The 27697-nt window shown below is 47.0% G+C and overlaps 2 protein-coding genes across 2 annotated transcripts; one reads left to right on the top strand and one right to left on the bottom strand.

Moving 5' to 3' along the window:
- The first annotated feature begins 967 nt into the window (after nt 1-967).
- Nucleotides 968-22475, top strand: LOC135819770 (multiple myeloma tumor-associated protein 2 homolog). Its single transcript, XM_065333037.1, has 9 exons — nt 968-1149; nt 11916-11970; nt 13363-13423; nt 14218-14267; nt 17043-17094; nt 17726-17829; nt 18414-18486; nt 20435-20490; nt 21042-22475. The coding sequence occupies exons 1-9, from the start codon at nt 1050-1052 to the stop codon at nt 21892-21894; spliced, it is 1404 nt and encodes a 467-aa protein (XP_065189109.1). The 5' UTR covers nt 968-1049; the 3' UTR covers nt 21895-22475.
- On the bottom strand, nt 22441-27421 carry LOC135819771 (protein lap4-like). The gene is made up of 6 exons (XM_065333038.1): nt 27250-27421; nt 26880-26971; nt 25636-25749; nt 24802-25113; nt 24218-24410; nt 22441-22797 (listed from the first exon to the last, which is right to left on the bottom strand). Exons 2-5 carry the CDS (start codon nt 26919-26921, stop codon nt 24225-24227), a joined length of 654 nt encoding a protein of 217 aa, XP_065189110.1. The 5' UTR covers nt 26922-26971; nt 27250-27421; the 3' UTR covers nt 22441-22797; nt 24218-24224.
- Between the last annotated feature and the right edge of the window lie 276 nt (nt 27422-27697).

Genomic DNA, 27697 nt, shown 5'->3' with positions numbered 1-27697 from the left:
AGTCTGTTGAGATGCTGGATCATTGTGCATTTGCTTGTGCTTGTCGACGGAAAGAATACTATGTCCGGAGTGTTTGGTGCTTGGGTGGCATTCATCCGCTCCGCGATCAGAGTATGCTTCTCGTTCGCAGTAACGTTTTGCCTGCAGAGCGGCCCGCAAAAATCACCACGTACAGCTCCATGAACTCCCTCTCCATTGCTGAGTCGAACAAAGATTTCGGCATGATGGGAGAAGTAATTCGTTGGCAGTCTAGAAGTAAAAACTCAAAACTCAAAAGCATGCAGTCAGACTGCAAGAGTAGAGGCTGAAATAAAACGAAAAGACGGAACATGTGCTGCAAGGATATCAAAAGCGCTCCGCGTGCCGCCGGAATCTGCATTCCACTGGCCTGCAGAGTGGTGGGAAACCTTTTCCGTGTTTACGCTGGCGGGAACGTCACGTGGGCGATTCACCTTGACAACTTTCACATTCCGCTTGTTTTTTACGCCAGTCTGAACGCGCCCTTAGTCTTCCTTTAGTTTCTCGCCGCTATGGTTTATACTCGCTTAGCTTTCTTGGTTCTGATCGTTGGAATGCGCTTCCTGCTGATATTCGCACAATCTCCTTGCTCAGAAACTTCCGTTCATCCATTCAACAATTCATAGGGTACCCTGTAAAAAGGCCCTAGGCCTGTGGGACTGCCCTATTCAAAATTTAATAATAATAATAATAATAATAATAATAAGAATTATACTCTTGTTTATAAGAATTATACTCTTGGTATAATAACACAGTGTGCATGGTGTGCGTAGGGGTAAACCGGGAGTAGTAAAATACTGACATATTACTACTCTCTGGATCCAGTTAGGTACCATGGTTACAAAAAGGCAGGCATATCGCGACGTTGATCACGTGGTGGTACACAAGATTTGATTTTTTTTCATTATTTTTTTGAAATCGTGAGTACGAGTGACCGGTCGACCGTGAACAACAGGCACAAGAAAAAGTATTTTCAGACCAAACTGTAATTGGCGACCAGAGCACATCAACCTTCTTGGTTGTGCTCAGCAATGGCTATCTATCACCCGAGCCGTGGTGGCGTGCGTGGAGGTGCCGACCAGTTTGACTGGGAGGACGTAAAGACGGACAAGGACAGAGAATGCTACCTGGGTGAGTACTAGTAGTAACAATTGAACAAACGAGATCGTTGTGATCTCAGCGAGAGTTTGAGTCGATTTGTGTTGCCCTCGAGGGTATATTACCGCGAATCTCTACCTCTGGTATGGCAAGCTGGTATTTATCGTTGGCCGTACAGTACAAGCAGAGAAGTACTGCAGCTATTTTGAAGGGAAATTTTGAGAATTGTATTCCAATGCAAAACTTTCAGATGTAACAGTGACTGCTCCTAGCAATTCTCGTACAGTTAAAGTGAAGTATGGCGGCGGAGGCTCACTGACAGGTAGCAAGTTAGCCTTACCACATATCCACGTTTTGCCTCTGTTCATGGTTTTTTTGTTGATGAGAGGAGGAACTTGAGAACCTCCATGCCATCTCCCAGTCACGACAAGACTGGAAAGACCTATGCAGCAATGTGATAAAAGCATACATCAAAGCCTAATACTGCTTCCACCTGTGGCAGCTGCATGGCCGTACGGTGTACCATAACATAACTCATTGACTAACATATTTTGTGAAAATACCGTATATTCTCTATTATAAGCGCCGTGCTTCTATTTTTTCAACACCCCTCTACCCCGTGCTTATATTGGAGACCGCGCTTATATTGGAGACCGTGCTTATATTTTTTCAACCAATACATCCATACCGAGCAAGAAGAAATACATGCTAAATATCATGCATGCAGCATTGATTTCCACCAAGACCGTGCTAATAATAGAGACCGTGCTTATAATGTTTCGAAAGGTGCTCACAGTGTGCTAGTATTAGAGACTGTGCTAGTAATGGAGACCTGTGCTTATAATAGAGAATATACGGTATTACATTTTTATGTGACGGCGTTCCACTGATGACAGTCACAAGAAAACGTTATGGAACTTGACTTTCTTCATTTTTGCTGTTGTTATGAGTGCACAATTTATCGTATAATTATGTATAGGGTAATATCCGCTGGTGAGCTGATCTACTCACCTCCCACCGCTTTATAATGGGCCATTCACACTACGCCCGGAACGTGGCGTACGTGACGTTTTCGTCCGGATAGCCATGACAATATGGAACGTGGCGGGAAAATCGTACTGATACGAAAACGTGACGACGTATCCAGACCCCTGTACCGAGTTTCGTTCTGTCGTTTCCAGCAGTTTGTGTCCAAAAGAAGCTGTACACACAGCTGTACGAGCAGCGTGTGCTGGCCTGTGTGAATGCACCTGCATGAAAACGACGTCTGCCAGTACGTCGTATTCCAAAACGTGACGCGTATGGTTACGTAGTATCAAGAGTACATACCGTATATTCTCTATTATAAGCGCCGTGCTTCTATTTTTTCAACACCCCTCTACCCCGTGCTTATATTGGAGACCGCGCTTATATTGGAGACCGTGCTTATATTTTTTCAACCAATACATCCATACCGAGCAAGAAGAAATACATGCTAAATATCATGCATGCAGCATTGATTTCCACCAAGACCGTGCTAATAATAGAGACCGTGCTTATAATGTTTCGAAAGGTGCTCACAGTGTGCTAGTATTAGAGACTGTGCTAGTAATGGAGACCTGTGCTTATAATAGAGAATATACGGTATTATCCTGTAAAAGAATAGGAATGTAAACAATATACCTGTGAAAACACAACCTTGAATGCTACTAACACAACCTGTGACTACAATAATCATGAGATCAACCCCAAAACATTTCTTGCAGTTTACTTTCGTAGAGTTTGCAACTTTGTGTTCCTCAACACAACTTGCAGCTTTCTTCAAACATATCCTCAACCTTGGTTCTGTCCTAGATCGTGTATACATACATTCATTGTTTCGTCTCATCATTATGGAGCAGCTTATGCGAAGGCTAGCCAAGCTTGCTTGGCGATGCCAACGCGGAAAAGCCTATAATAATAATAATAATAATAATCAACGCAATAAATAGAGTAAGCTGCGCACTCAGTACAAACACCATAAGCAAAACTTGTTTTCATGTATAATAAATAAGCTTGTTCCTAAACGTTTTCGTCGCCATCTCATCAGAGGATTACTGGCAAATCAACAAAAGCTCTTAACTCAATATATATACGCACAATGCAAGTAATAATTTAGACCCTAACTAGCGCGATAAAATGAGAGCTGAAAGAAACATTACACCATTCAACGATATCAGGTGACAACAAATGCGATAAATTCACCACTAGAAAGTTACCAAGCAACCACAAACGAGAACTACTGATCTAAATTCACAAACAATTTCAACGTAAACAAATTCTTTTTCTGCCTACACAAAATCGGCCTGGTGGTAAAAATGTAAATAGACTCCAATACACGCAAATACCTTTGACTACGTGAACGAGACCAAACAGAAAAGCAATCATCAGCATAACTAGAACGACAATCACTATTCTGAACAAGATGGTTGGCGATAGAAGATTCATACACCCTAACAACGCTACTAGAACCAGTACATACTTTGGAATTACGTGACAATGAAACCGACCTGACATTCCTTGCCGCTACTGCCAATCCAGACGAGGCAGATGTAGATGTCCGTACCAAAGGCACGTCCGTTGCTGGCACTGCCTGCTGCGATGATGCTCCCTTTGACGTTCCAATGGCTGTTGATGTTGATGAAGAGGAGGAGGGAGATGAAGAAGACGCTGACGACGACGATGACGACAACGACGGAGACCGTAAAGACTCTGCTAACCTCGCCCTAGAGCGAGTCACTGGTCCCGCAGACACACCATCCGGTGGTTTCTTCGGTGGCCGGCCACGCTTTTTGCCACCGGAGGTGGACACACCGGATGACGGTACAGAGGAAGTCAAAGAAGACGAAACCGCAGATACCAACGATGATGACGGGATAGAAGGAAGAGACGGTAAAGACGAAGGCAATGACGAACAAGCCGATGCCGACGAAGAAGACAACGACACCCCAGTTGGTTCCATCCCCAGCGAGGGTGCACCTCCAGTCGCAGTACCAATCTTTGGGGGACGACCTCGTCTAGGCCTTGACGACCGTGCCTCAACAGGCATAACGTGAAGAGGCACATGCTGGTGGATCCGTGCCTCCAGGTGCTGAAGGGTCCTACCCACATACCGGCTCTCACATTGCCGGCACTCGAAGTTGTAAATAAGATGTGATAATTTAAGAGTGGGTAGGACATCCTTCTTCACCATGAAGGCACGAGCTGTTGTGTAGACGAACCGGACACTAACATTACGAAAGTTCGATTCTGCAGCTGACTTAACTCGACGTTGCATGGTACGGCAAACAGCTTCACCCTTCCAAGGCAAACGAAGATACACCGGAGTGGCCTCGGAGGACACCTGCTTCGCTCCACCCAGTGTACTAACTACGACATATTTAGATATCACATATTCCGGGTACCCATTTAAACGAAACAAAGTGCGTAGCAAAGGACAAAGGAAGGGCTACCGTCATTATGAACAAGCATGACTACATCACGAAGACACATACCATCCTGAACGATAGTTCGAAGTTTACTGTCATTGGGCCCATTGAGACACATGATAAAACGGCTAAAATAGAGGAACAATTATGCAATTATTTTAAAGAGTTAGTATTGCTGAAGCAGATCACGCAGACCGAGTCGGATTCATTTAGTCCAATTGGTTCTGCGCGACCGCGTATGTATGGCTTACCCAAAATTCACAAGGCTGGTTGTCCAGTTCGTCCGATCTTGTCCATGTGTGGTTCACCGCAGTACAAAGTGTCGAGGTGGATTTGTCGTTTGTTACAGCCTGTTCTCGACATGTACAGTACATATGTAGTCAAGGATAGTTTTGAGTTTGCCGACTTTTTGCATGATCACGAATTCCCGGAGACATTCTTTATGTGCTCGTTTGATGTTGTGAGTCTTTTCACGAACGTACCTTTGGATTTTACGATTGATATTTGCTGTGATGCTATGTACCGTGGTAATGTAGGTTCTCCTGTTACTATCGAAGAGACGTACTTTCGCCGTCTTATGAATATGGTTACGTCTGGCGTTGAATTTTCGTTTGAGAATGTTATGTATCGTCAGATAGATGGTGTCGCGATGGGTTCACCGTTGGGTCCAGTTCTTGCAAATATATTTGTGGGTTACTGCGAATCATTGGTCCCCAAATGTAAATGGCCTGCGGTGTATTGTCGTTTTGTTGACGATAGTTGGTCCTACTTTCAGTCTCGGAGCGACGCGCAGGAGTTTCTTGAATTATTGAATAAGCTGCACCCGTCACTGAAGTTTACTTGTGAGTTTGAATCGGCTAGTAAATTGTCCTTCTTGGACGTTCTTGTAGAGAAGTCTGGTATGGGTGGTGTAATTACATCAGTGTACCGGAAACCAACGTTCACCGGCTTGTACATTGTTTGGGACTCGTTTACTGCGAGGTCGTACAAAATTAATCTCGTTCGTAATCTAGTGGATCGTGCTCGTCGATTATGTTCGCCTTCAAAGTTGGATGAGGAGCTGGAGCGGCTACGCACTTTGTTTCGTTTAAATGGGTACCCGGAATATGTGATATCTAAATATGTCGTAGTTAGTACACTGGGTGGAGCGAAGCAGGTGTCCTCCGAGGCCACTCCGGTGTATCTTCGTTTGCCTTGGAAGGGTGAAGCTGTTTGCCGTACCATGCAACGTCGAGTTAAGTCAGCTGCAGAATCGAACTTTCGTAATGTTAGTGTCCGGTTCGTCTACACAACAGCTCGTGCCTTCATGGTGAAGAAGGATGTCCTACCCACTCTTAAATTATCACATCTTATTTACAACTTCGAGTGCCGGCAATGTGAGAGCCGGTATGTGGGTAGGACCCTTCAGCACCTGGAGGCACGGATCCACCAGCATGTGCCTCTTCACGTTATGCCTGTTGAGGCACGGTCGTCAAGGCCTAGACGAGGTCGTCCCCCAAAGATTGGTACTGCGACTGGAGGTGCACCCTCGCTGGGGATGGAACCAACTGGGGTGTCGTTGTCTTCTTCGTCGGCATCGGCTTGTTCGTCATTGCCTTCGTCTTTACCGTCTCTTCCTTCTATCCCGTCATCATCGTTGGTATCTGCGGTTTCGTCTTCTTTGACTTCCTCTGTACCGTCATCCGGTGTGTCCACCTCCGGTGGCAAAAAGCGTGGCCGGCCACCGAAGAAACCACCGGATGGTGTGTCTGCGGGACCAGTGACTCGCTCTAGGGCGAGGTTAGCAGAGTCTTTACGGTCTCCGTCGTTGTCGTCATCGTCGTCGTCAGCGTCTTCCTCATCTCCCTCCTCCTCTTCATCAACATCAACAGCCATTGGAACGTCAAAGGGAGCATCATCGCAGCAGGCAGTGCCAGCAACGGACGTGCCTTTGGTACGGACATCTACATCTGCCTCGTCTGGATTGGCAGTAGCGGCAAGGAATGTCAGGTCGGTTTCATTGTCACGTAATTCCAAAGTATGTACTGGTTCTAGTAGCGTTGTTAGGGTGTATGAATCTTCTATCGCCAACCATCTTGTTCAGAATAGTGATTGTCGTTCTAGTTATGCTGATGATTGCTTTTCTGTTTGGTCTCGTTCACGTAGTCAAAGGTATTTGCGTGTATTGGAGTCTATTTACATTTTTACCACCAGGCCGATTTTGTGTAGGCAGAAAAAGAATTTGTTTACGTTGAAATTGTTTGTGAATTTAGATCAGTAGTTCTCGTTTGTGGTTGCTTGGTAACTTTCTAGTGGTGAATTTATCGCATTTGTTGTCACCTGATATCGTTGAATGGTGTAATGTTTCTTTCAGCTCTCATTTTATCGCGCTAGTTAGGGTCTAAATTATTACTTGCATTGTGCGTATATATATTGAGTTAAGAGCTTTTGTTGATTTGCCAGTAATCCTCTGATGAGATGGCGACGAAAACGTTTAGGAACAAGCTTATTTATTATACATGAAAACAAGTTTTGCTTATGGTGTTTGTACTGAGTGCGCAGCTTACTCTATTTATTGCGTTGATTACATTTTTATCTCCACGGAAGCTTTAATAATAATAATAATAATAATAAGAGGTGGAAACATGTTACATTTTGAAACAGACTTTGTGTGGAGGCATTTAGCCTGACTGGCTGCAGCTTGCAACTGCACGCATCACTAGAGGGCAGCCCAACCAATACAGGAGCGACTTTATGGACAGTTTTTTATGTGTGATTGCACACAGACAAGCGGAGATAAGACAAAGCGTAAAACTTTTTTTCCCCAAAAGAAATATGCTTTGTTTTAAAATAATCATGTGTTCGGATTTGTGTAGAATGTAGATGTCTGGGAACGTACAGTTGTTCCTCTTTGATCCAGCACTTTATAAACTACTGTAGGTATCGGTTATAGCGTGGGTGTTTGAAAAACGACTTTTTATTCTTATTTCCGATATTTCTTACACACGGATACATCAAGTGTGACATATCATAATATTCATGTGCGCAGAAGCAGGAATATCATCGCACATGCAACGTAGTGCTACTGTGCATGCGGCTGGTCATAGTGCCATACATGGGCCATAGGCTTACCATGCGGCCATGCAACATGACTTACATGACCACAGTAGTTGAAACCTGCAGCACTACGACGCAACGCGAGTCAGATCAGAACTGCATTGGACGGATGTTATTACTACAGGCGATATGCTTAGTACTAATCTGGCATGTTTCGCTACACAAAGTCCATTCTTAGCACCGATATATTTTACTCTATGATAAAATTGCTTCTAAGAATAAATGTGCGCTTGAAACCCATGTTATGATTATGAAAACATGAGAGTTCATTCTTGTAGGCAGTATATTCTTTTACACGACCGCGCTATAACCGATACGCACTGTACTGTAAATCATAATTACTGTCCGTACATACAAGCATCGATGCAATGGGATCGATGGGGTAGGCATTTTGAAATTATCGTAACTTGCTCAAATCTAGGTCTTTTGGAGAGATCGAAATATGTAGGTCGAAGAGAAAAGTCTCAGCTGTCGCCTGAAACAATTCCCGAAGCGATACGAAGAGCGGTTGCTGAGTTATCGCACTCGTAATTCTGGTCCCGGGAAATGTGCGTTCAGAGCGCATGTCGACGGCTGGGGTTTTCCCTGTTTACGTCACCTGTTGGCAAGGCTACACCGATTCAAATTCAAAAGTAGGTTTCCGGGAGTCTCTACGAAAATATTTGAGCTCGATACGAGCAACAGGGGTGACATGGTGGATTGAGATCGATCTCGAGCGTGAGCTCAGCGCTTTTGCGCGTTCCCTGGCTTGCAGCGCTGGACCAGTGTATCCTGTGGCGCCGAGTGTGGGCTCATTGCGTTCGTCTCGTCAAGACCTTTCCAGGATGCCCAAGATCGTGGAAATCGTCAAATTCAAACCAAAGTTACGTCTAATTTTAGTTTCAGATTTTGTGGTTGCGGGGGCTTGTATACATTTTAATCGGACAGTAAATGGTTAAGTTAACGACCCGCAAAGGTAACGATTTTCTGATTTTTGCAGGTTAACGATTTGAAAAGTAAGCGATTTTCTCAGACTGACGCAGTAAAAAAATTGTTGCATGTATTGAATGTGATTACAGTCAAATCTGCCGTTAGCGACCTCTGCTGTAGGCCACCATCTACCGTTAGCGACCGATTTTCCGTGCACCGACGGTTTCACATACAAATTTATCTGTCCAGAGCGACCATCTGCTGTGCGCGACCAGCGACCGTGATTTCATGCACGGTGGCTGCATTCAAATCTGCTGTAAGCGACCGCGACCCAGATTCAGTCAGGTGCCAACCTGTACTTGCCAGTGCGCTGTCAACCGCAAGGTGTGAAAATGCGCTGTCTTGCAAGTGCGATCGACTGGCCCTGGCACCCCTATATTCTATTGAATATCCAATAAAATGATATTAAAAATCGCATTATTCTCGTCGATTTGAGTACATGGAAGCATTTACCGGTATGCATGCCCGGTATGCCGGATTTACCATACATCTGCCGTAAGAGACCGCTTTTTCTTGCACCAAGGGGCGGTCGCTTACGACAGATTTGACTGTACTAGCATTCTAGTACATTTTTTTGTAAAATAAATATACATTTCCGCTTTTCGAACCAGTCGCCGAACTGGCTCTTTAGGTGGCGCTTGAAGGGCTCGTTGACGGTCAGATCAAGCGGCTGCAGCATGCTGGTGCAGCCAGTAGGGATGAATAGAACCTTGATGTTTTATCCGAGAGCCTCTTCAATGCTGCTGCACAACGGTGTGCAGCAAAGACGTCCCAGATGAGGAGGCCGCACTGCGTGCTCGCAAGATCCAGGCGTTCACGCTCACTAGCGAAGAGCGGGACGAGCACTCGGTCAATAGACTCCAACATAGTGACTTCGTTGGACCAGTGATTGTCGGAATGTGTTACATTCCACCCAGGCGGTACATTCCCGGAAGGATGGCAGCGGGTCGTCTTCCCAGCGTAAATCAGCTGAGGAGGCAACACTTGACCTGCAGCAGAAACGCCGAGCAGCACAGTCATCTCTCTCTTGTCGTCCAGACCAACAATGTCCACCTGCCGACTGCCCTGCTCCGCCATTGTCCACTTGTTGACTGGGACCATCTTCGCTCCGGTTTGATCACAATTGATCACCATCGTCGGAGGAATGTCGTGCTCTGCCACCACGCTTGCGACTTTCGTCAGAAATTCAGCTTTTACAGCAGGGAAATCTGGGGGCGTCTTCCGGGTAGTTCTCGTTCCCTTGCGCTTGACATAGCCAAGACAATCCATAAAAGACACGGCCTAGGACTTGTTCAGGTCAACCCGTCCGCCGTTCTCTTTCAGCAGAGAGGGATTCTTATGGCAGACGATGCCCTTCGCCGCCACTACAACAATTGCCCAGCTGATTGGCGACCCAGAGCCACGCAAACTTTGTATCAGTTGCTTCGTGAGATCTTCGATCTCCTGAGGTAGGTGAAGCGGCCTGCCACGAGGGCCAGAGGGAACAACGCTCACATCAGCCAAGCTCTTACCCTGCTGAACCTGGGGCTGCAAATTGCGTTTGAAAAATTTCGCACAATTGCCTCTGGGACAGGACGGCCGAGCTTCTTCGAAAACTTATTAACGGCACTCTTGTTACCAAACTGGATGGCATGTCGTCCAATCTTGGTCCGGACCTCCTCATCGTAGGATGCCATCGCCATCCTCTTGGGCTTTCGCCCAACAACCTCCGTCGACGATACCTCAGCCGCTGCAGCAGCCTCGCCGACCTGCAATGCTTTCTCGTTGTCAACGTTCACTGACTCGGCAGGCGTGCGGGGCAAGAAATATTTCATGATCGACATGATTGTCAGGAGGAATGAAAACTGAGGCTACTGCGACAACACTCCAGCCGGTAAAACAAACAACAACCGTCGTCTTGCTAAGCAACGTTACTTTACAGTCTGTCCACCGTCGAACGCGCCATGCACCAGCGGCAAACACTAGCACTAGCACAAGTAGCAGTAACTGTTACTGTTTCATGCACCTGTGCAATGCAGTACATCGTACAATCAAGAGTCCATAACCCCAAGAGTGTGCAACTGGGGTCTGGCTGCTGTAGGCCCACTGCGCGGCGGAATTCCAACATTACGTCATGCCGCTGAGGCACAGCTGTACAAAACTCCGCATTCCGCGGTGCTTGGAACCAGGGAGTAGTACGAGCGCAACGAACGTGTGCGTCATTTTCGACGTAGTGTTGGAATTGCGCCACACAGATCCCCATGTACAGAGCTGCACACTCTTGGGGTTATGGACTCTTGGTACAATGTATCAAGATTGCACGCATTATCTGCCCTGCATGCAGACGACGACATTTTGTTGTCGTTTGTTGTGTGTATTCTTTATTTAGAGTGGGAAGTCCAAAACAGGCCCTATCCTAGCAACAATGGTCCCACTAGTGAGGGAATGCTGTATATCTGTGCATAAGGATCAGTGAGTGTAACAGCAACTACCGTAAAATCCCGCCAGAGCGCCCCTACCTCCTCGACGCTTCAGGTGGGGAGGGGCGGATGTGCGAGTCCTACTTGCCGCATTCAGTACTACATGAAAAAGTGCTCACCCTACGAAAACTGTTCGTGCATCTCGTACACCGACCAAAGGTCAAGAGCCAGGAGTCGTACAGACCCATCAAAACTCAAGCAATGCAAGGGTTTGTGCGATCCCTGGCCAAGAGGGTGGCCACTGTTGCGTACATTTCCAACGGGGTTGAGCATGCGTCTGCAGTACAGTACGGCATCGCAGACTGTGACAAAGTCATACGAGGATACAATCAATCACGTCCCTGACAAGAAGTCAGGGAGGGGCGGATGGGAGAGACGGGGCGCTCTGGCGGGATTTTACCGTATTAGGGAAAGAAAAAGATAATCAGGACAGTCACTACAGTACTGTGCTACAGAAAAGTACAACTTTTACGAACGAATTTTAAAATACCGACAAATCTGTACTCGTTAACTCGTTGGATTTACTTGTTCGTTACATATTCATGATTTACAGTAGCACCCTCTGTAAACCAGCAACCAAAATGTCATCTTCATGTGCATTGCAGCAGTAGATCAGATTTCTTAATCCAGGAGCATTTCCATGGCACGAATGGTGCTGGATTATAAGGGGACCGCTGTAGATGTTGTTTTCCTACTGCAATAAGCAATTATTCATCTTTAGCCTTTCCTAGCAGGCAAGCTGTTTGCAGTCGTAACTCTAGTTATTGTCATGTTAATGGCTTGCTGTTTTGTGTTTGTTTTTGTTTTTGCTGTATAATTGTTCGTTCAGGCCACACGGTGAAAGCGCCCAGTGGACGATGGCAGAAGGGACAGGACCTCACATGGTAAGCCATCATCAGTCGCCGTCAGGGTTTCCGGGGCGTAAATTAATGGTGCTGCAGTGGAACTCACCTAGGAATACGTACAGCAAAACCAACTAAAGACCATCGTGACTAACGACCAGCCTGGTGCTACCGACCACTTTGCCAGGCACGGGCGGTCTCACATTCATACATGGTTGTGCGATGCAAGCCTCTAACTAAGGACCACCTGCCACTAAAGACCGCTTTCTCTGGCCCCAAGGGCCGGGTGGTCGTTAGTCACAGGTTTTACTGTATGGCTGTGCGATGCAAACCTCTAACTAAGGACCACCTGCCACTAAAGACCGCTTTCTCTGGCCCCAAGGGCCGGGTGGTCGTTAGTCACAGGTTTTACTGTATGGCTGTGCGATGCAAACCTCTAACTTAGGACCACCTGCCACTAAAGACCGCTTTCTCTGGCCCCAAGGGCCGGGTGGTCGTTAGTCACAGGTTTTACTGTATGGCTGTGCGATGCAAACCTCTAACTAAGGACCACCTGCCACTAAAGACCGCTTTCTCTGGCCCCAAGGGCCGGGTGGTCGTTAGTCACAGGTTTTACTGTATGGCTGTGCGATGCAAGCCTCTAACTAAGGACCACCTGCCACTAAAGACCGCTTTCTCTGGCACCAAGGGCCGGGTGGTCGTTAGTCACAGGTTTTACTGTATGGCTGTGTGATGCAAGCCTCTAACTAAGGACCACCTTCCACTAAAGACCGCTTTCTCTGGCACCAAGGGCCGGGTGGTCGTTAGTCACAGGTTTTACTGTACAGGTACGTGTACTCTGATAAGACCTACATCTGCTTAGTGTAGATGGTGGGTGTCCGGGGCACGGGTGTGTTGCTTCGTCTTGAAGTGTGCGTTTCCATAAGCACTACAGTCTGTACTGCTCAATGATAGCCAGTCGTGACATTCAAGTGCGCGCCGGGGCGTTGAGTAGTCCTAGACCTGCGATCACGGGGTTGCGAAAAGGTGCAAGGCGTGAACTTGAGTGATGCGAGTGGGTTTCGTTGAGCAGGACTCTACCTCGGACACTTAGTGCACTTTCCTGTTCTCCGTGGCAATACGTCTTATAAGTGTTATGTTGTTTTTGGTTAGTGATATAAGCTGGTTGGTGCATGCACCCCTCAACCAATGGCATTATCAATTTGCAGTAGGACGACCCTGTGATTCCTGTGCGTCTAACTTACTACTTGTTAGGGCTAACGCAGGCCTCTCTCTCTCACTCTGTCTCTCTGTGTGAGTGTGTGTGTGTGTTTGTGTGTGTGTGTGTGTGTGTCTCTCTCTCTCTCTCTCTCTCTCTCTCTCTCTCTCTCTCTCTCTCTCTCTCTCTCTCTCTCTCTCTCTCTCTCTCTCTCTCTCTCTCGTTGCACTGTGTAGGTTCAACAAGGACAAGTCCACGGCAGGGCTGAAGGACTTGGATGCCGAGCGACGCAAAGCTGTACGTGTTGAGTGTATAACTGTGTGGGTGTGGCTGTGTATAACTGTGTGTGCATGTGGGTGTATGTGTGTGTCACCATGGATCTCTCCACCCTGTGTTTGGCAGTGTTTGATCGCCGATGAGCTTACGATCATTCCAACACAAGATTTAGCCTATGATTGTTTGATCGGATCCAGATCCAAATCTCAGATCCGTCGGATCCTTCAGAATCAACCGAACACTTTTTTGCGGACCTTGGCTGTTGCCATGTTGACAAAGTAAAAAATGGCGCTGACAGGTCACCCAAAAAAGGCAAAAGTCGTACTGATCGCGCGCGTCGTACGAAAAGTCAACGGAAGTCCATTAGACGTACGACAATGAGTACAAACATGATTTTTACCCGCCGTATACGCACAAAGGTCACATTTGGATCCGATGGATCCAGTCAACCCTGCTCCCGGGGCAGGGTTGCTCGGATCCAAATCCGGAGGATCTGGATCCGGATTCGACCAATCGATCATTGCAGATCCAGTGGATCCGATGGATCTGGATCTGGATCCGACCAAACGATCACGGCCTAAGACACCAGCAACGGATGGGGACTTTCCCGCATGATGGTTGAGTAGGGCTGGGGCGAGGTTGCACACTTTTCTGAGATTGAAGACCAAAATAGTACCTAGTAGTGGCCAGCATTGGGATGGGTTACTAGTATTCTTGATTCGACCACTGGCCGGTTTGTATGTCTTCGAACTGTGCGTACAGCCCATCAGTGATTGTATACTTGTCTCCCATTCCTTATAATTGTGTGCTTTTAGGAAATTGCAGCCATCAAGCATCAGGAGGAAGAGATGATGGCTGTAGCACTGTAAGCTGGCAACGATGTGTTGTTATTAATTTAGCATACGGTTAAACTAACTTAGTATACACAGTACTCTGAGAATGCATACGCGCTTACTCAGTACGGACATTGTCCGCAGCATGGATGTATTCGTCTATGCTGAAGTATGTTTTTATACATTGGAATTCGCTTAGTGCATTCTCTGATTATACATACCGGTATCAAGAGTACATGAAAACCGGTTTTCATGTACTCTTGATACCGGTACTCTTGCTTAGTACAGTCAGACCTCGAGGTCCTCTTTGGAAGTTTGGAGCCCCGAATAATCCTGATAATTGTATGCAAGTGCAATTGAGATATATTCTTTACCTTATTTTGGGCATCACTTTGGTGCTCGTCATTGGATTTCCATTATCTTGGGCTTTCTGGAAAGCTCTCCGCGAGCAGAGTAACTTGAGCTCAAATTCAACACCACAGCAGTCACACATCCAACGCCACGGTGCCTCGAACAGTCCACAGAGCTGGATATACGAGCAAATTTCCTCGACACCAACCATTTCACTCTCATTCATCGCGGAATACCCAATTGTTTGCACTGAGTTAATTTTATACTGGACACGTACTTCCTCCGCGTCATTAAAATTGTCGCTTCGCACATCGCAATATTTGTGACTTGGCTCGTCTTAGTCAGACTGTCGGAATCGCTGTTTTCTGTGTTCGAACACTGGTGCGACCCTTCCTGCGCAATATCTTCTTGTCACTGAAGCCGTGGTGGTCTCGGACTTTGTCGGAGCTCTCTTCCGCACCAAGCAAATTCATCGCGCTCCGCACTATTCCGCCCCAGAGCGCATTTCGTTTTCTGGAGTTCGTGCCGTCCCACGTCGTTCGCGTGGGCATTTATCAAGACTGCAAGCTCGGGTAGAAAATTCCTGGTATCTCTTCTGAATACGAAATGCTGAAGTTGACGATGGCAAGAACAAAGTGGTCTCAAATTCCTAAAATGCGCTACTTGTGGCGCATGTTGCTGCGAAGGTAGAAGGTCTGAAAACACCAACAAAATTGGCGAAGCGTTTGCCAAGGAAAGAAGGTGCGGAACTGCTTACCCCATCCCGCTAGAAGGTTGTTACAGTGTACTTGAAAAATGCTAGCTTGCCTTCATCGCCTGCCACCTGGAGGCAAGAATCGCTTGAAAACAAAGTTTCTTGGCCTGAATTTGAACGCGCGTCTTGTTCAGCGTATTGTTGAGTGCTGAAAGGTCTGCCTCAAACTCGAAGAAGACGTCGACCTTAGCTGCAAGTGCAGCGAAGCGGTGGGCCACAAACTAAAGCTTGGTCCGTCGACAATGCTCTGCCTCAATTTCTAGCTGATTTCTTTGCCCTTTGAGTGGACAAAATAAATTCGAAGAATTGCTCTGGGAAGCGACAATTTTAATGACGCGGAGGAAGTACATGTCATTGTATGTGCGAAAGTTTACATCAGGACCGCACATGCATGGTACCAGCACATGACTGGTGCATAGTGACACATAGGCATACCTGCCAGTTCGCATGTTTTGACTTCCCATGGAGTGCGGAAATCTATCATCCAAACCTACAAGTACGTGTGTTCACGCAGAGTTATACGGTGTACTACTGAGTGTCCAAGTTGGAAGGCTGTTGGAGTGCGCATCCAAAATGTGCTAGAGCTCTTAGCCAGTTATTTATTTATTTATTCCCGTAGCTATGCAGAAGACGTTACTTCAGTAACGTCTGGCGCTAGCCAGGGTCCACACAGCTTTAATTTGGTGTTTGTGTGTTTGTGTCACGCCTGGCGCTACCCCGTATCTGTCCCGTACCGTACCGTACCATCAAACACAGCTGGCCGCACTATTCAAATAGGGCTTTCAAACGCAAGATCATAACGTGAAGCAACTTGGAAGAATGAGTATGAATGCGAAGTGTATGGGGGAATGCATGTAGGGCGATAGTGCGGGTTCGAATCCCAGGGAATGCCTGAAAAAATAGGAAAATTGAAAATTTTATAACATCCTTTTTCTTTTTTTTGCCGTCATCAAGGCGGTAGATGGTGTCGTATTACCCTCGACCGTACCTGTCCCGTACCTGTCCCGTACCATACCGTACAATCAAAGACGGCTGACCACAATGCATATTCAAATACGGCTTTCAAATACAAGATCATAACGTGAAGCAACTTGGAAGAATTAGTATGTATGCGAAGTGTATCGGGGGATGCATGCAGGGCGATAGTGCGGGTTCGAATCCCAGGTTATGTCTAAAAACAAAAAGTAGAAATGTATAAGAATTTATAACATCCCTATGCTTTTTTTGTCTAGGTCATCAAGGCAAAAAAGCATAGCGTAGGGCCCTGAGCTTCCAAGCTCTCTCGTTTTATTCCAAGCACTACATGGCTGGGGTAGCCAATAACCACTTTGCGTGGCGTTTAGGTGTAGAACGTCAGTACCGTCGGTCAGTGTCGTGCAATGTTATCGCATGAGCTGATTGTTTAGTAACTGGTGGTGTTAGTGGACAGTACAGCGTAACTTGTAGTTCCTTGGTCTTTCTCTTTTGTATAATTAACTTTCTGAGTGTACATTATACTAAGTGTACATGTGCAGTTTCCGTTCTTATCTGCAAAAATACGTTATTAAAAATTGGTGAAATTCTAGCCTGGCCATTCCTCGGCGCCCGGCAGTACTGTAGCACTGACAACTGGCTCCATAGCTGTCCTCTTGCTCCTGAAAGCCAGATTATCGATTGACATCACATAGAGATGGTGTGCGCTGTTTTTGTGTGTTGATTACAGCGGTCGCAAGCCACCGCCCAAGCCCGAACCCACTGACCAGCTTAGCAAAGCGGTAAGCACAGCTCTGTGCGTGTGCCACTACATGTAGCTAACCGTATGCGCAGTCCACAGTTGCAGCCGATGCTTGTGTGCCAAATGTATTGCATAAAACTACAGTACTGTGAAATGCCGGAAGAACGAACGGGTGGGACTTCACAAAGCACACCATAAGACCCCAGGTCGGCGGAGCTCCCTAAACCTCACCACCATCGCCAAGGTTCATGGTGTGCGTGCTTCCCATAGCTCCATCTCGTGTTTAGCATTTAAGTGGTCTTTGTAAAAAATAAAAATCAGAATACCAATGTACACACAGTTACCCAACACAGTGCATAGACTGTAGTACGTGATAATAAGAACGACCTAGGCTCCGCGGCTGTAAATTGTCCCCCCCCCCCCCTTCCTGCTGTGTGTACGGTGCTCGTCCACCTCACCTGATGGTGTTGAGCACCCGTCGGTCGGCGTCGTCTCTGCTTGTACCGCTGTTCTTATGTGGAGTGTGTGTGTGTCTGTGCGTCCGTGCGTACACATGGGTGTTCGTGTGCACATGCGTGTGTACTTGCACATCTGTACCTGCCCGTCTGTGTGTTTGTTTACACATATTCGCATGCAACACACGTGTGTGGTCCATTGCTCCACGCCAATAGGAGATGAAGATGTTGATGAAGGGAGAAACAGGTGATCAGAACGAGAAACAGGATGACAACGAAGCCGTCAAAGCCGACAAGATCAAAGGATTGGGATATTCAAAGTGAGTAGTAAAATTATAATATAAAGTCCGCACATTCATTCTACCACCTGCTATACTGTAATTGTGTTGAGAAACACAGCAAAGTTAGTAGTGCAGAGGGTGTGTGGAGGCCGGCAGAAATCTGGCTGTATGTTTTGTGTAGTTGCGGGTGTACCTCTGTCCTCAACTATCAGCTGCTGTATCCCTCCTCCGTTTTTGCTTAGCGTTATGCCCGGCTCTTCCCTCGCATTCCTGTGTGCTTGTGTGCTACATTTCATGGCAGGGTAGTTGACTGGTCAATATCCCATTCATCTGCAAGTCAACACCCCGGGGCATGTGCCATGTACCTCTAAATTGCAGCGGGTACAGTGCTGAGGTGGGGGTTGAGGGGGAATGGGGGGGGGGGGGGGGGGGGTACATGGAACTTGCATGCCCGTTGATGTGCCGCTACTTGTTCAATCTGATTCCTGTTTTTGTTGTGTGTTTTGCTCATGTGTGTGTGTGTGTGTGTGTGTCTGTGTGTGTGTATGTATGTGTGTATGTGTGTGTGTGTGTGTGTGTGTGTGTGTGTGTGTGTGTGTGTGTGTATGTGTGTGTGTGTACAGTCAACGTTTGGCCATGATGGGTGGTGTGGGTAGAGCGGAGAGAGAGACGGCAGCGGGCACTGACAATACGACGGTATGTACATATGTACATGTATGTGTTGAGGATGACATGCGTGCATGCGAGCGCGAGCCTGTATCCGTGCCCCTGTGAGTGTGCTCTTGTGTTGCTTTCGATGTTGAACGATCGCGGGGTGGATGACGACTACACCATCTCTTGGCCATAAGCGAGGGAACCTGGTTCGAGTCCCGGTGGTAACAGTCACTTCTTTCTTCAGACTTTTCCCGTTTGCAACTTTCCCTCTCACACTTATGAGTGTACAAAACAAAGTTCAAAAAAAAAGAAGAAGAAAAAAGGTGTGCTTTAGCGCGCCGAATACTACTACTGTCTTGCTCTTGTGCCTGTGTCGGTGTGTGTTGACAGCCATGTGGGTTTTTTTTGTATTTTCTTTTCAATAATACATGTATATGGCCAGGGCTTCCTGAAGATGGACCTTGCCTGAAAATTCGGGTGACCTTATTCTTTTTCCGTTGAATGGGGTAGCCCAGAGACCGCTTGAAGAGTGCCGTGAAGATGTATGGATATAGCGGAGTCTGCACAATCATATTGAGAAGTAAAACAGAGAGGTTCCAGGCTGTCCAATAGAGTGCTCAATACCGAAAGGCAGAGCTAGTTCAAATAATGATAAGAGCCTTTTATTAATATTATTGATAAGAGGATGAAAAAAAGTGTTTTTACGATCATCAGAAAACAGTAATGAGTGAATCTGGATACTAGTTTAAATACCCAGAAAAGCAAACGTGTAAATGACAGCAGTCGTGAAAGATTGCATCATGACGTAAATTTAAATTTTAAACGGTGCGAATGACAGCAGTGGTGAAAGGTGTCACTTCAAGTGATAAGCACTGGAGCTGAGAAGTATTATGGCCAATTTCCTCCGCCCACTATTGAGCCGGGATGTGTTTTGCTAAGGTGAGACAAAAAAATAGAGATTCCCGGGCCCTCCCGCACCAAAATCGAGCCGAAGTCATTTTTTGAGCAGTTCATATCCATGTACGTGTACAGTACTGGTGGTGTGAGTAGATCTGTGACGTGGAGTCACACAAACCTGGGCTTGTACGACTCCCTGATCGATGGCTGTCGTTGGCCGAAATACAAAAAAAACTTTGTACTGATAAGCCGCGCGTCCCTGTGGTCTGTCTGTAAAAAAATTAAAAAAACCAGTAAATACTGTAAAAAAAGATGAGTATTCCATGCATAAATACAAAGGAAAACAAATAAAAATTCGCCCGCCCGCACCAATTTCACATGGGTCCTGCCCGGGAATCTCGATTTTATTTTGGTCTCGCCTAAGGCCACACCAAGTTATTTCTATGTTTCACGTCACTGCGCGCGTACCTTTTCGAATCCTTGACAAGAAAAAAAAAGAACCGAGACAGTCAATCGATGGCTGTTCTGGCCAGCATTCTCTAGCCAGTATGGCAGATCAGAGGTTATCAGCTTCTCGATAATTTCGCCTTCCAGGCGATGGTACGTAGAAGGTGAGAGGATTAAATTTTCTATTTTTCCAAGCCGTACTGTAGGCCAGTGTAGGGCCTGCTCACCAAGCGAGAAGAGATTCCAGAGGTCAAGAACGTCGAGATTTTCCACAATAGTGATGGAGCGGAATTCCACTCCACTCATGTCAAAGTGCGGAAGGAGCCATCCATGAAATCTGTTATTGTATCGCTCCTTCCCAGTGTGCCAGCTGTCCTGTGGTGACTTGTTGTCGTTTTGGCGATAAGTGACAGTTTAGGAGTGCTACATGGCTCAGTACACATAGAATGGAGTTTTGTTTTTTCCTCTGTTTTTGGGGGGGGGGGGGTTCCGCCCGCCCGCGTGTGCCTTTTCCAGAAAATATCCGACACGAAACATAGAATTAACTTGGTGTGGCCTAATAGATATTTATTGCTGTTTGGTGGCTATGTGTACATTCTCCACTGTTGTATCTGAACTTGTATGGGTCTTGCCCTTGTTCTGCTAGGCCGGATCTGAACAGCTCTCACGGCACACTGTAGCGCCTGGACCAGCTGGCCATACGTGAGTTCTTGGACGTGGTGATATGGTTTTCTTTCTCTCTTTCTTTCTCTCTCTCTCTCTTTCTCTCTCTTTCTCTCTCTCTCTTTCTCTTTCTCTCTCTCTCTCTTTCTCTCTCTTTCTCGGGTATTGAGCCAATAATAAATGTAGAAAAGAAAAAGGACATATGGAAACGAGTTAAGAGTAACTCTCCACCACTGTAACTAGATACTATATACGGAGACGTGTTGAAGCTAGGTGTCAGGACGTCGAATGTCTCAGTACTCTGTCAGTTTTGTGCCTAGTTGTTGCACTTTCTGACTGTATATAGTATCTAGTTACAGTGGTGGAGAGTTTCTCTTAACTTGTTTCTGTATGTCTCTCTCTCTCTCTCTCTCTCTCTCTCTCTCTCTCTCTCTCTCCCTTTCAGCTCTCAACTCTCTCCTTTGTCCTTTTGAAATGCCCACCCGCGTGGAGATATCCATTCACGACTTAATGCTATGTTTTAGGAGGAACCAGCACTCAGAGAAGCATACTATTGTCTTCTCTCTTCCTTTTTTCTTTCCCCTGTTCAGATTACCAGAGGACTATGAGGGAAAGAAATCCAAGAAATCTAAGAAAGATAAGAAAGAAAAGAAAAGCAAAAAGGAGAAGAAGGAGAAAAAGAAGTCAAAGGACAAAGAGTGTGATCTGGACGAGGATGAGCATGCTCGTCGGCAAGGCAACTCCGAGAGGCCACCACGAGACCGCGACAGTCGCCGTGACAACAGTTTAAATCCGGGCCCTGGCGGCGACAAGCAAAGTAGTCATGTCATGCAGCGACAGGCTGATCACGCGAGCAAATCTGCTTTCTCTTCACCGCCGCGACGGCACCACAGTCGTAGTCGATCACCTCGTCGCCAGGATCGCGTACAAGCCCAATCCAGACATAGACGCAGCCCATCTCCTCCTAGCCACCGAAGGCGGAGCAGAAGCCGCTCTCCGTCCTCGTCGACACGTGGACAAGGCCGCAATGCCTCGCCACCCGGTCAGCGAGGCCAGAGGAGAAGCCCAATGATGCGTCGTCGACGGCAACCCAGCTTCTCTCCCGAGCGTGCCGAGCGGCGGAGAGAGCGGCATGATCGAAGCCGTTCTCCGCGACGTCAGCAGCCGCAGCATCGCGCTGCATCTCCAGATAGGCGCACAGCAATCAGTCATCACCGCTCTGCCGTTCATGACTCGGCACGCAGTCGCTCACCAGTACGAGAGGCAAGACGCAGTCGCTCACCCATGAGGAATACCAGGCGAGACCGCTCGCCGGAGTCAAACAGCCGGAGGCATGCCTACTCGCCGGTAAGAAGTCGAAAGCGCAGCCGTTCTCCAGTAAGGAGATCGAGGCGTAGCCACTCACCCGAAGATCCCCACAGCTCCCGAAATCGACGCAACTGAACTGGTACGATGATGATGATGTGTTCTTGCCAGCATGTGTGTGTCCTCCATTGATGGCTGTTGCAGAATGCATGTGTTAGGGTTGTCTCTACCTCCGGGTATTGAGCACTATTGAGCTGTGGAAGTCGGTGCCTCCTTCTGTATTCTTGTAGAGATGCCTCCTCAACTAGAGTTCCGGTAGTAGTCCACCTACCCTTGTTAACCCCCTTTGTGACCCCATCGATCGATATTGTTAGTAATAGTAGTCCACCTACCCTTGTAACGGATATGTGCGTCGTCAGACCAGGAAATATTGTGTTGAATACGTAGGTGATATAGTTGTTGTAAGGATAGCTGGTTCTGTTCATACCTGTACTTCATATTGCAGGACTTTTTTCTTGATATTTCACACTCTTCATAGCGTCAAGAATGATCAGACATGCATCGTGTTCTACGTACATGTACATGTACATCTAATTCTTGTAAGTTGTGTAACATACATACAGCAGCACTGCAAGCCATATCATATCATGACTTGTTCAGGATTATTATCATGACTTGTTCAGGAACGCCAGAAGAAGACCATTGTACAGTATCAGGAACCCAGACTGTCTAAATGCCAAAAACATGTTTGCATTGCAAGTAACTAATGTCTGGCCGCAACAGGCTTGTAGCTATGCGGAAATCTAAAACAAAGTGTGTGTGTGTGTGTGTGTGTGTGTTGGGGGGGGGGGGGTGACTCTTGAAGCAGCCTGGTCATTTACGGCCGTCGAGATAGGTGTGCGTGTGTGCCAGTCACGCGACGCATCTGTTGCTCTGTCCGTTGTCTTGTCCATTGCACGTTTGTCACTCCATCATGTACGATTCTATCTCCGTTTTATTTGGACTGGCAGCCTGCGTCAAGGATAGTGCGGAAGATTAAGTCTGCAGAATGGAGAATTCGCAAATAAAGACGCAGAGAGGTATACAATAAACAACTACTGTATTCCGCATGGCCACTTGTTTGGGGGCGGGGGGAGAGAGAGAGAGAGAGAGGGGGGGGGGGAGGGCAGCGTTGTGCCCACAATCATACTCCCCAATGCATGGTGTCAATGCCTTTACCACACTCGGCCAGTGAGAAAGAAATTAATGAAAATAGATGTTCCTGGGCGAAATGCCAATAGATAAAGGTGTCAAAACGTTGCCTGTGAGGCCCTCTTTCAGTTGGAGCCATCAAATGTTGGTGCGCTACTACCGGGAGTGAAAGGATTGAATTTCCACCCTTGGCCCCCGGACTAAAATGGACAGTCACATTTCCGAACCTGAAGACACGCCGGTTACGGGCACAAAACAAACTGCAGTAAAACCTGTTAAGGCGACCACTTGGATAAGGCGACCACCTGCCCCAGAAGACCACTGCAACCAGGACCAAGAGATGCTACCTGTCCTCACAGGATACCGCGATTCCGCGGACGCGCAATTTTCCGCGTTATTGGCTGTCATCCGCGTTTTCGAGAGATTGTGCATAAACCCGCGTTATTCATGGGAATTTACAAGAAAATAGTACATGATGTTGAAAATGTACTACAAAGTCGTACTGGTGCATGAGTTTGTATGACAAAGTTGTATACACTGTACTTGGCATCAAACGGCATGCTAAAGCTGTACAAATGACAGAGAATTCGAGCATAATGACCGCATTATACAGCATATTTGCCGCATAATAGAGAGGTTTAGGGCGCGTTTGGTTGGTACGAACTAGAACAGGATTCACCAGAACAGCGCGTTTGGTTGGGACTGCACCTGTTCTGGGTCGGCCAGAACATGTTCTGCTTGCTCCGGCCTCCAGGCCGGTGCAGACCGAGCAGTTTCACTTTTTCACAGTGAAACCTGGCAGGAAAATCGATTTTGGTCCCAAATGATCACGTGCATACGCTTTTGGGTTGGACTCGTTGTACCGTACAAAGTGACCATGGTGACCCATACACATTTTGAAGAATGCACCAAGTTTGGCACATTTTTCCACAAAATGTGCTCTGTTTCCGGAGTACCGTTTGGTTGGCATGAGGCTGCTCCATGTGCACCAGCTGTTCGATCCTGTTCTAGATCGTACCAACCAAACGCACCCTAAGTTTCACGTAAAATTCTTACGTCCGTGTAATTTTACGTCAAAAACTCATGTAAAATTTGACGTGACTAACGGGACTTGACTGTCCCGCACTCAACTTCGTGACGTGGGTTTTTGGAAGTTTCGCTTGGTTATCCCGATCGAATTTGTGTAAAGTGGTCTGTAGTACCAGGCTGGTCGCTAGTAACGGTGGTCTTTAGTTACAGGGTTGACTGCATAACATGCAACATCACTTACATCCTGTTTAATTAATAACTTTAATCTTGGCATAGCCATCGCACAGCAGCAAGCGGACCGGGTTACGTGTCTCCCGCAGGAGAGTCAAGGTGTCATAGTGCGATGCGCCGATCACAGTCAGATCGTTCACCTCCACCAACCGCTGTCCGATGCGTAGTTCTGGGCACCTGGATGCCGCCGACTGCTCACGGATCTGTGCACGCAGAAAACAATACGTAAAACAAAAACACAGTCATGATGGTGATGTTTGGTCTGGGCGATCACAATGGTGGAGTGCCAAGTGTGAGGTACAACCCTGGGGGTGTGGGGGGGGGGGGGTACTAGAAATTACAGCCAACACCAGATAACACCAAGAGTACATAAACCATGTACTCTTGATAACATAGATCTCTGCGTTCCACGGATACTGGGAGTGTGCTGCTACAGATTCATACAGTACTAGACGCACCGAAGAAAAACAACAACACAGCATTCGCATGTCCTAAAGTGTGTGTGCTTCTGTCAGTTCTGTAAGCAATACACTGCACTGATCTGAAGGTGAGGGGTGCAGATCAGAAGCAAGAGTGGGAGTAGCGCCAACTCACATTGCATACGAATATGCCCACATCATCCGAGTTGTCCGGGTTGCCTGGATGCGGACTGCCGACGCCTCCCTTGATGGTGAATCCGAGGCGCTCTTCTCCGGGGTGGCGGAGCAGTTCTACAGCCACAATTCCTGTCAGCTGACAGTGATGGTAGACCGTCAGCTTCACTATGTTATTGTTACCGCCCTGGGCAGCTAACGCGGCCTTTGCAAGGCTACAGCTCCTGTTACTGAGCCCCTCTCCGTTGATCTTGATGATACGATCTCCCATGCGCAGGCGACCACTTTGGTCTGCAGTGCTATTCCTGATCACCTAAAATAATTGGATACGACGCGCAAGGAGGGCAGAATAAACACGTATGAGAAAGTAAACACCTCATATTAAAATACGTCCTTCTTCTCGGTCTCCCGCTGCAAAAAAATGATCCATATTTGGCACGAGTTCCTCTTTTCATCAATGCAGCCAGACACACGTATTTTAAAAATAGGTACACTCCATGGCAAATCAACTCCCACGCTAACGAAGAGTAAGTACATGGAAGATTAAAATTCAAGAAATCCAGCAAAGCATAAGACCGACTAGAAGGACAGTTTTAGTAAAAACGTTTCCTTGCCAACTTATCCTCGTTATTCTGCTGGAGTCCCAGGAGAGGACTCCGGGAATTGGGAGGTACGTTTTGTAAGTTTCTGGAAACAACACAGATGAAATGGCGGTCAACGGACGCTAGCACGCCGTGCCACGGGCGCGCGTTGCACACCTCCTCCCCCCCCCCCCCACACACACAAACACGTGCGCCTCTCCAACACATTATTCTGCTTTCAAACGGCACCGTACCTGGGATATGAATACGTCGACATTGTTGCTTGGCGCAAAAGGCATTGAAGAGGAGTCAGTACCTCCCACTAGGACGATTCCCAAGATTTGATCGACGTGGTGCAGTGTCACCTCCTGAAAGCACCAGACCAAGAAGTCGCCGGAAGGCAATGCAGAGCGATATCAAGTAGAGATACATACATTATAGGTTACATCTGATCACCAAGACACAAACAGAAGGAGGAACAGTTGCAGTTTTGTAACTCTCTGAGCGTCACACGACTTTTTAAAAGCGATCATCAGATGAAAAGTGATCATCAGATGAAAAGTGATCATCAGATGAAAAGTGATCATCAGATGAAAAGTGCTCTTTATCTTTGGCAAACTGAGCCCTGCACGGCACGGACTGTGGATGACGTCCACATGACACTAAGCGGCGCCAACCCTAGTCTATCAAGTGTTACTGTACAATCTACAGCGCTGTTGAATGAAATCCGATCGAGGGAGGCAAGTACGAGCCGAGCGCTGTGCAACCCCAGACCTGTGAGCACTGGGATGGGCAGTGGGCACTGGCTACGCCTTGACGGATTATGCTAATATTTTCGTGAAATTATGCTTTTCGCATTGCTGGAAAAATTGCAGGATTATGCTATTTTTATGCTAAAAGTCATCATTTTTATGCCACATTATGCTCACATACATGTATGCTGCTAATGTATATTTTATTATGATGATTCTGTGCAAAATAGCAGGGGATTTTTTTGTAGAGGGCGCTGTACGAATCTCTCGTACTGTAGTAGCAAAAGTTCAACGGGGTCAACGCACCGTTCGACCTAGCTACGACCGTCACTGATTGTTATCAAGGGAGTCGTAAACCTACGACTTCCTGGTGCATCAACTTGTACTTGTACTTGCTGTTATAGAACATGTACAACTGTATGGAATTTGATGCGAACAGGCGGATTATTCCAATTTATGCGATTCGTGTGCAATTTGCCTCGAATTATGCGATTATTCGATTTTGGTAGGAATTATGCGAAAAATTATGCTAGCATAATCCGTCAAGGCCTAGCACTGGCGCGGAATGCCGAGGCTGCTCATCCGGACGGATTTCATTGCACAGCTCTGTACTTGGAAGTACCACCATGACCTACAATCGAATACATGTAGATTAGTTGCGGTGCAATTATGTGGTTGGGATGTAGTAATCACTGTCTTGTATGCACATGCATGCAGCGATCTAGGCAAATGCATGTACATTGTACCTCCTCAGTGTTGTCCACTATCTCCTTCTTGTCCTCTGCCATGGAGTCGTCCAAGTGTGGCCTCCGCCTCGTTGCTCAACGTCGGCTTCGCCCTACGTAGCATACACACACACACACACACACACACACACACACACACACACACACACACACACACACACACACACACACACACACCACACACCACACACGCACACCACAGTGACACACACACGCACACACACACACCACACACACCACACACACCACACACACGCACACACATCACCGATTTGGAACATTCTTTTACAAATCAAAACATGAGAACACTGAACAATAAGCCCATACATGTACAATCATGTAGACACAGCATGCACACACATACACATACCTGTACCTATGGATACAAGTCCGTTGATCCCTGAGCTGCAGAGAGTGCTGAATGTCATAGACAGAACTTAGAACATAGCAGACTGAGCGGAGGATGTTCAGTTTGCTTGTAACTCTGAGTGTTATGCGGCGAGGCAATCGTCAGACAACTGTCAACTGATACTGACGTTGTTCTATTCAGCAGAACGCTGATAAGCATATAGAGGATAGAGGCGCGGGCATAAACAAATTTACCGCTAGGTACAGGTGGGCGCTAAGTCTGGTAACGCCATGAATTGGAAGAAAGCTAACACGGACCAAGGTGCTAGGGGAAGACAACCGAATCATAATTATTATTATTATCAAAGCTTCCAATCTCTCTCTCTTGTGTATTTCCACGTCTATAGAACATTCCACACCTATTAAGACTACACTATACCACTGTGCTCACCCCCACCCGTCTCCTAAAG

This window comes from Sycon ciliatum, chromosome 6 (assembly GCF_964019385.1).
Source record: "Sycon ciliatum chromosome 6, ocSycCili1.1, whole genome shotgun sequence".
Taxonomy (NCBI): domain Eukaryota; kingdom Metazoa; phylum Porifera; class Calcarea; order Leucosolenida; family Sycettidae; genus Sycon; species Sycon ciliatum.
Note: the sequence above shows the minus strand (reverse complement) of the source record. Positions and strands in the feature narration are given on the sequence as shown.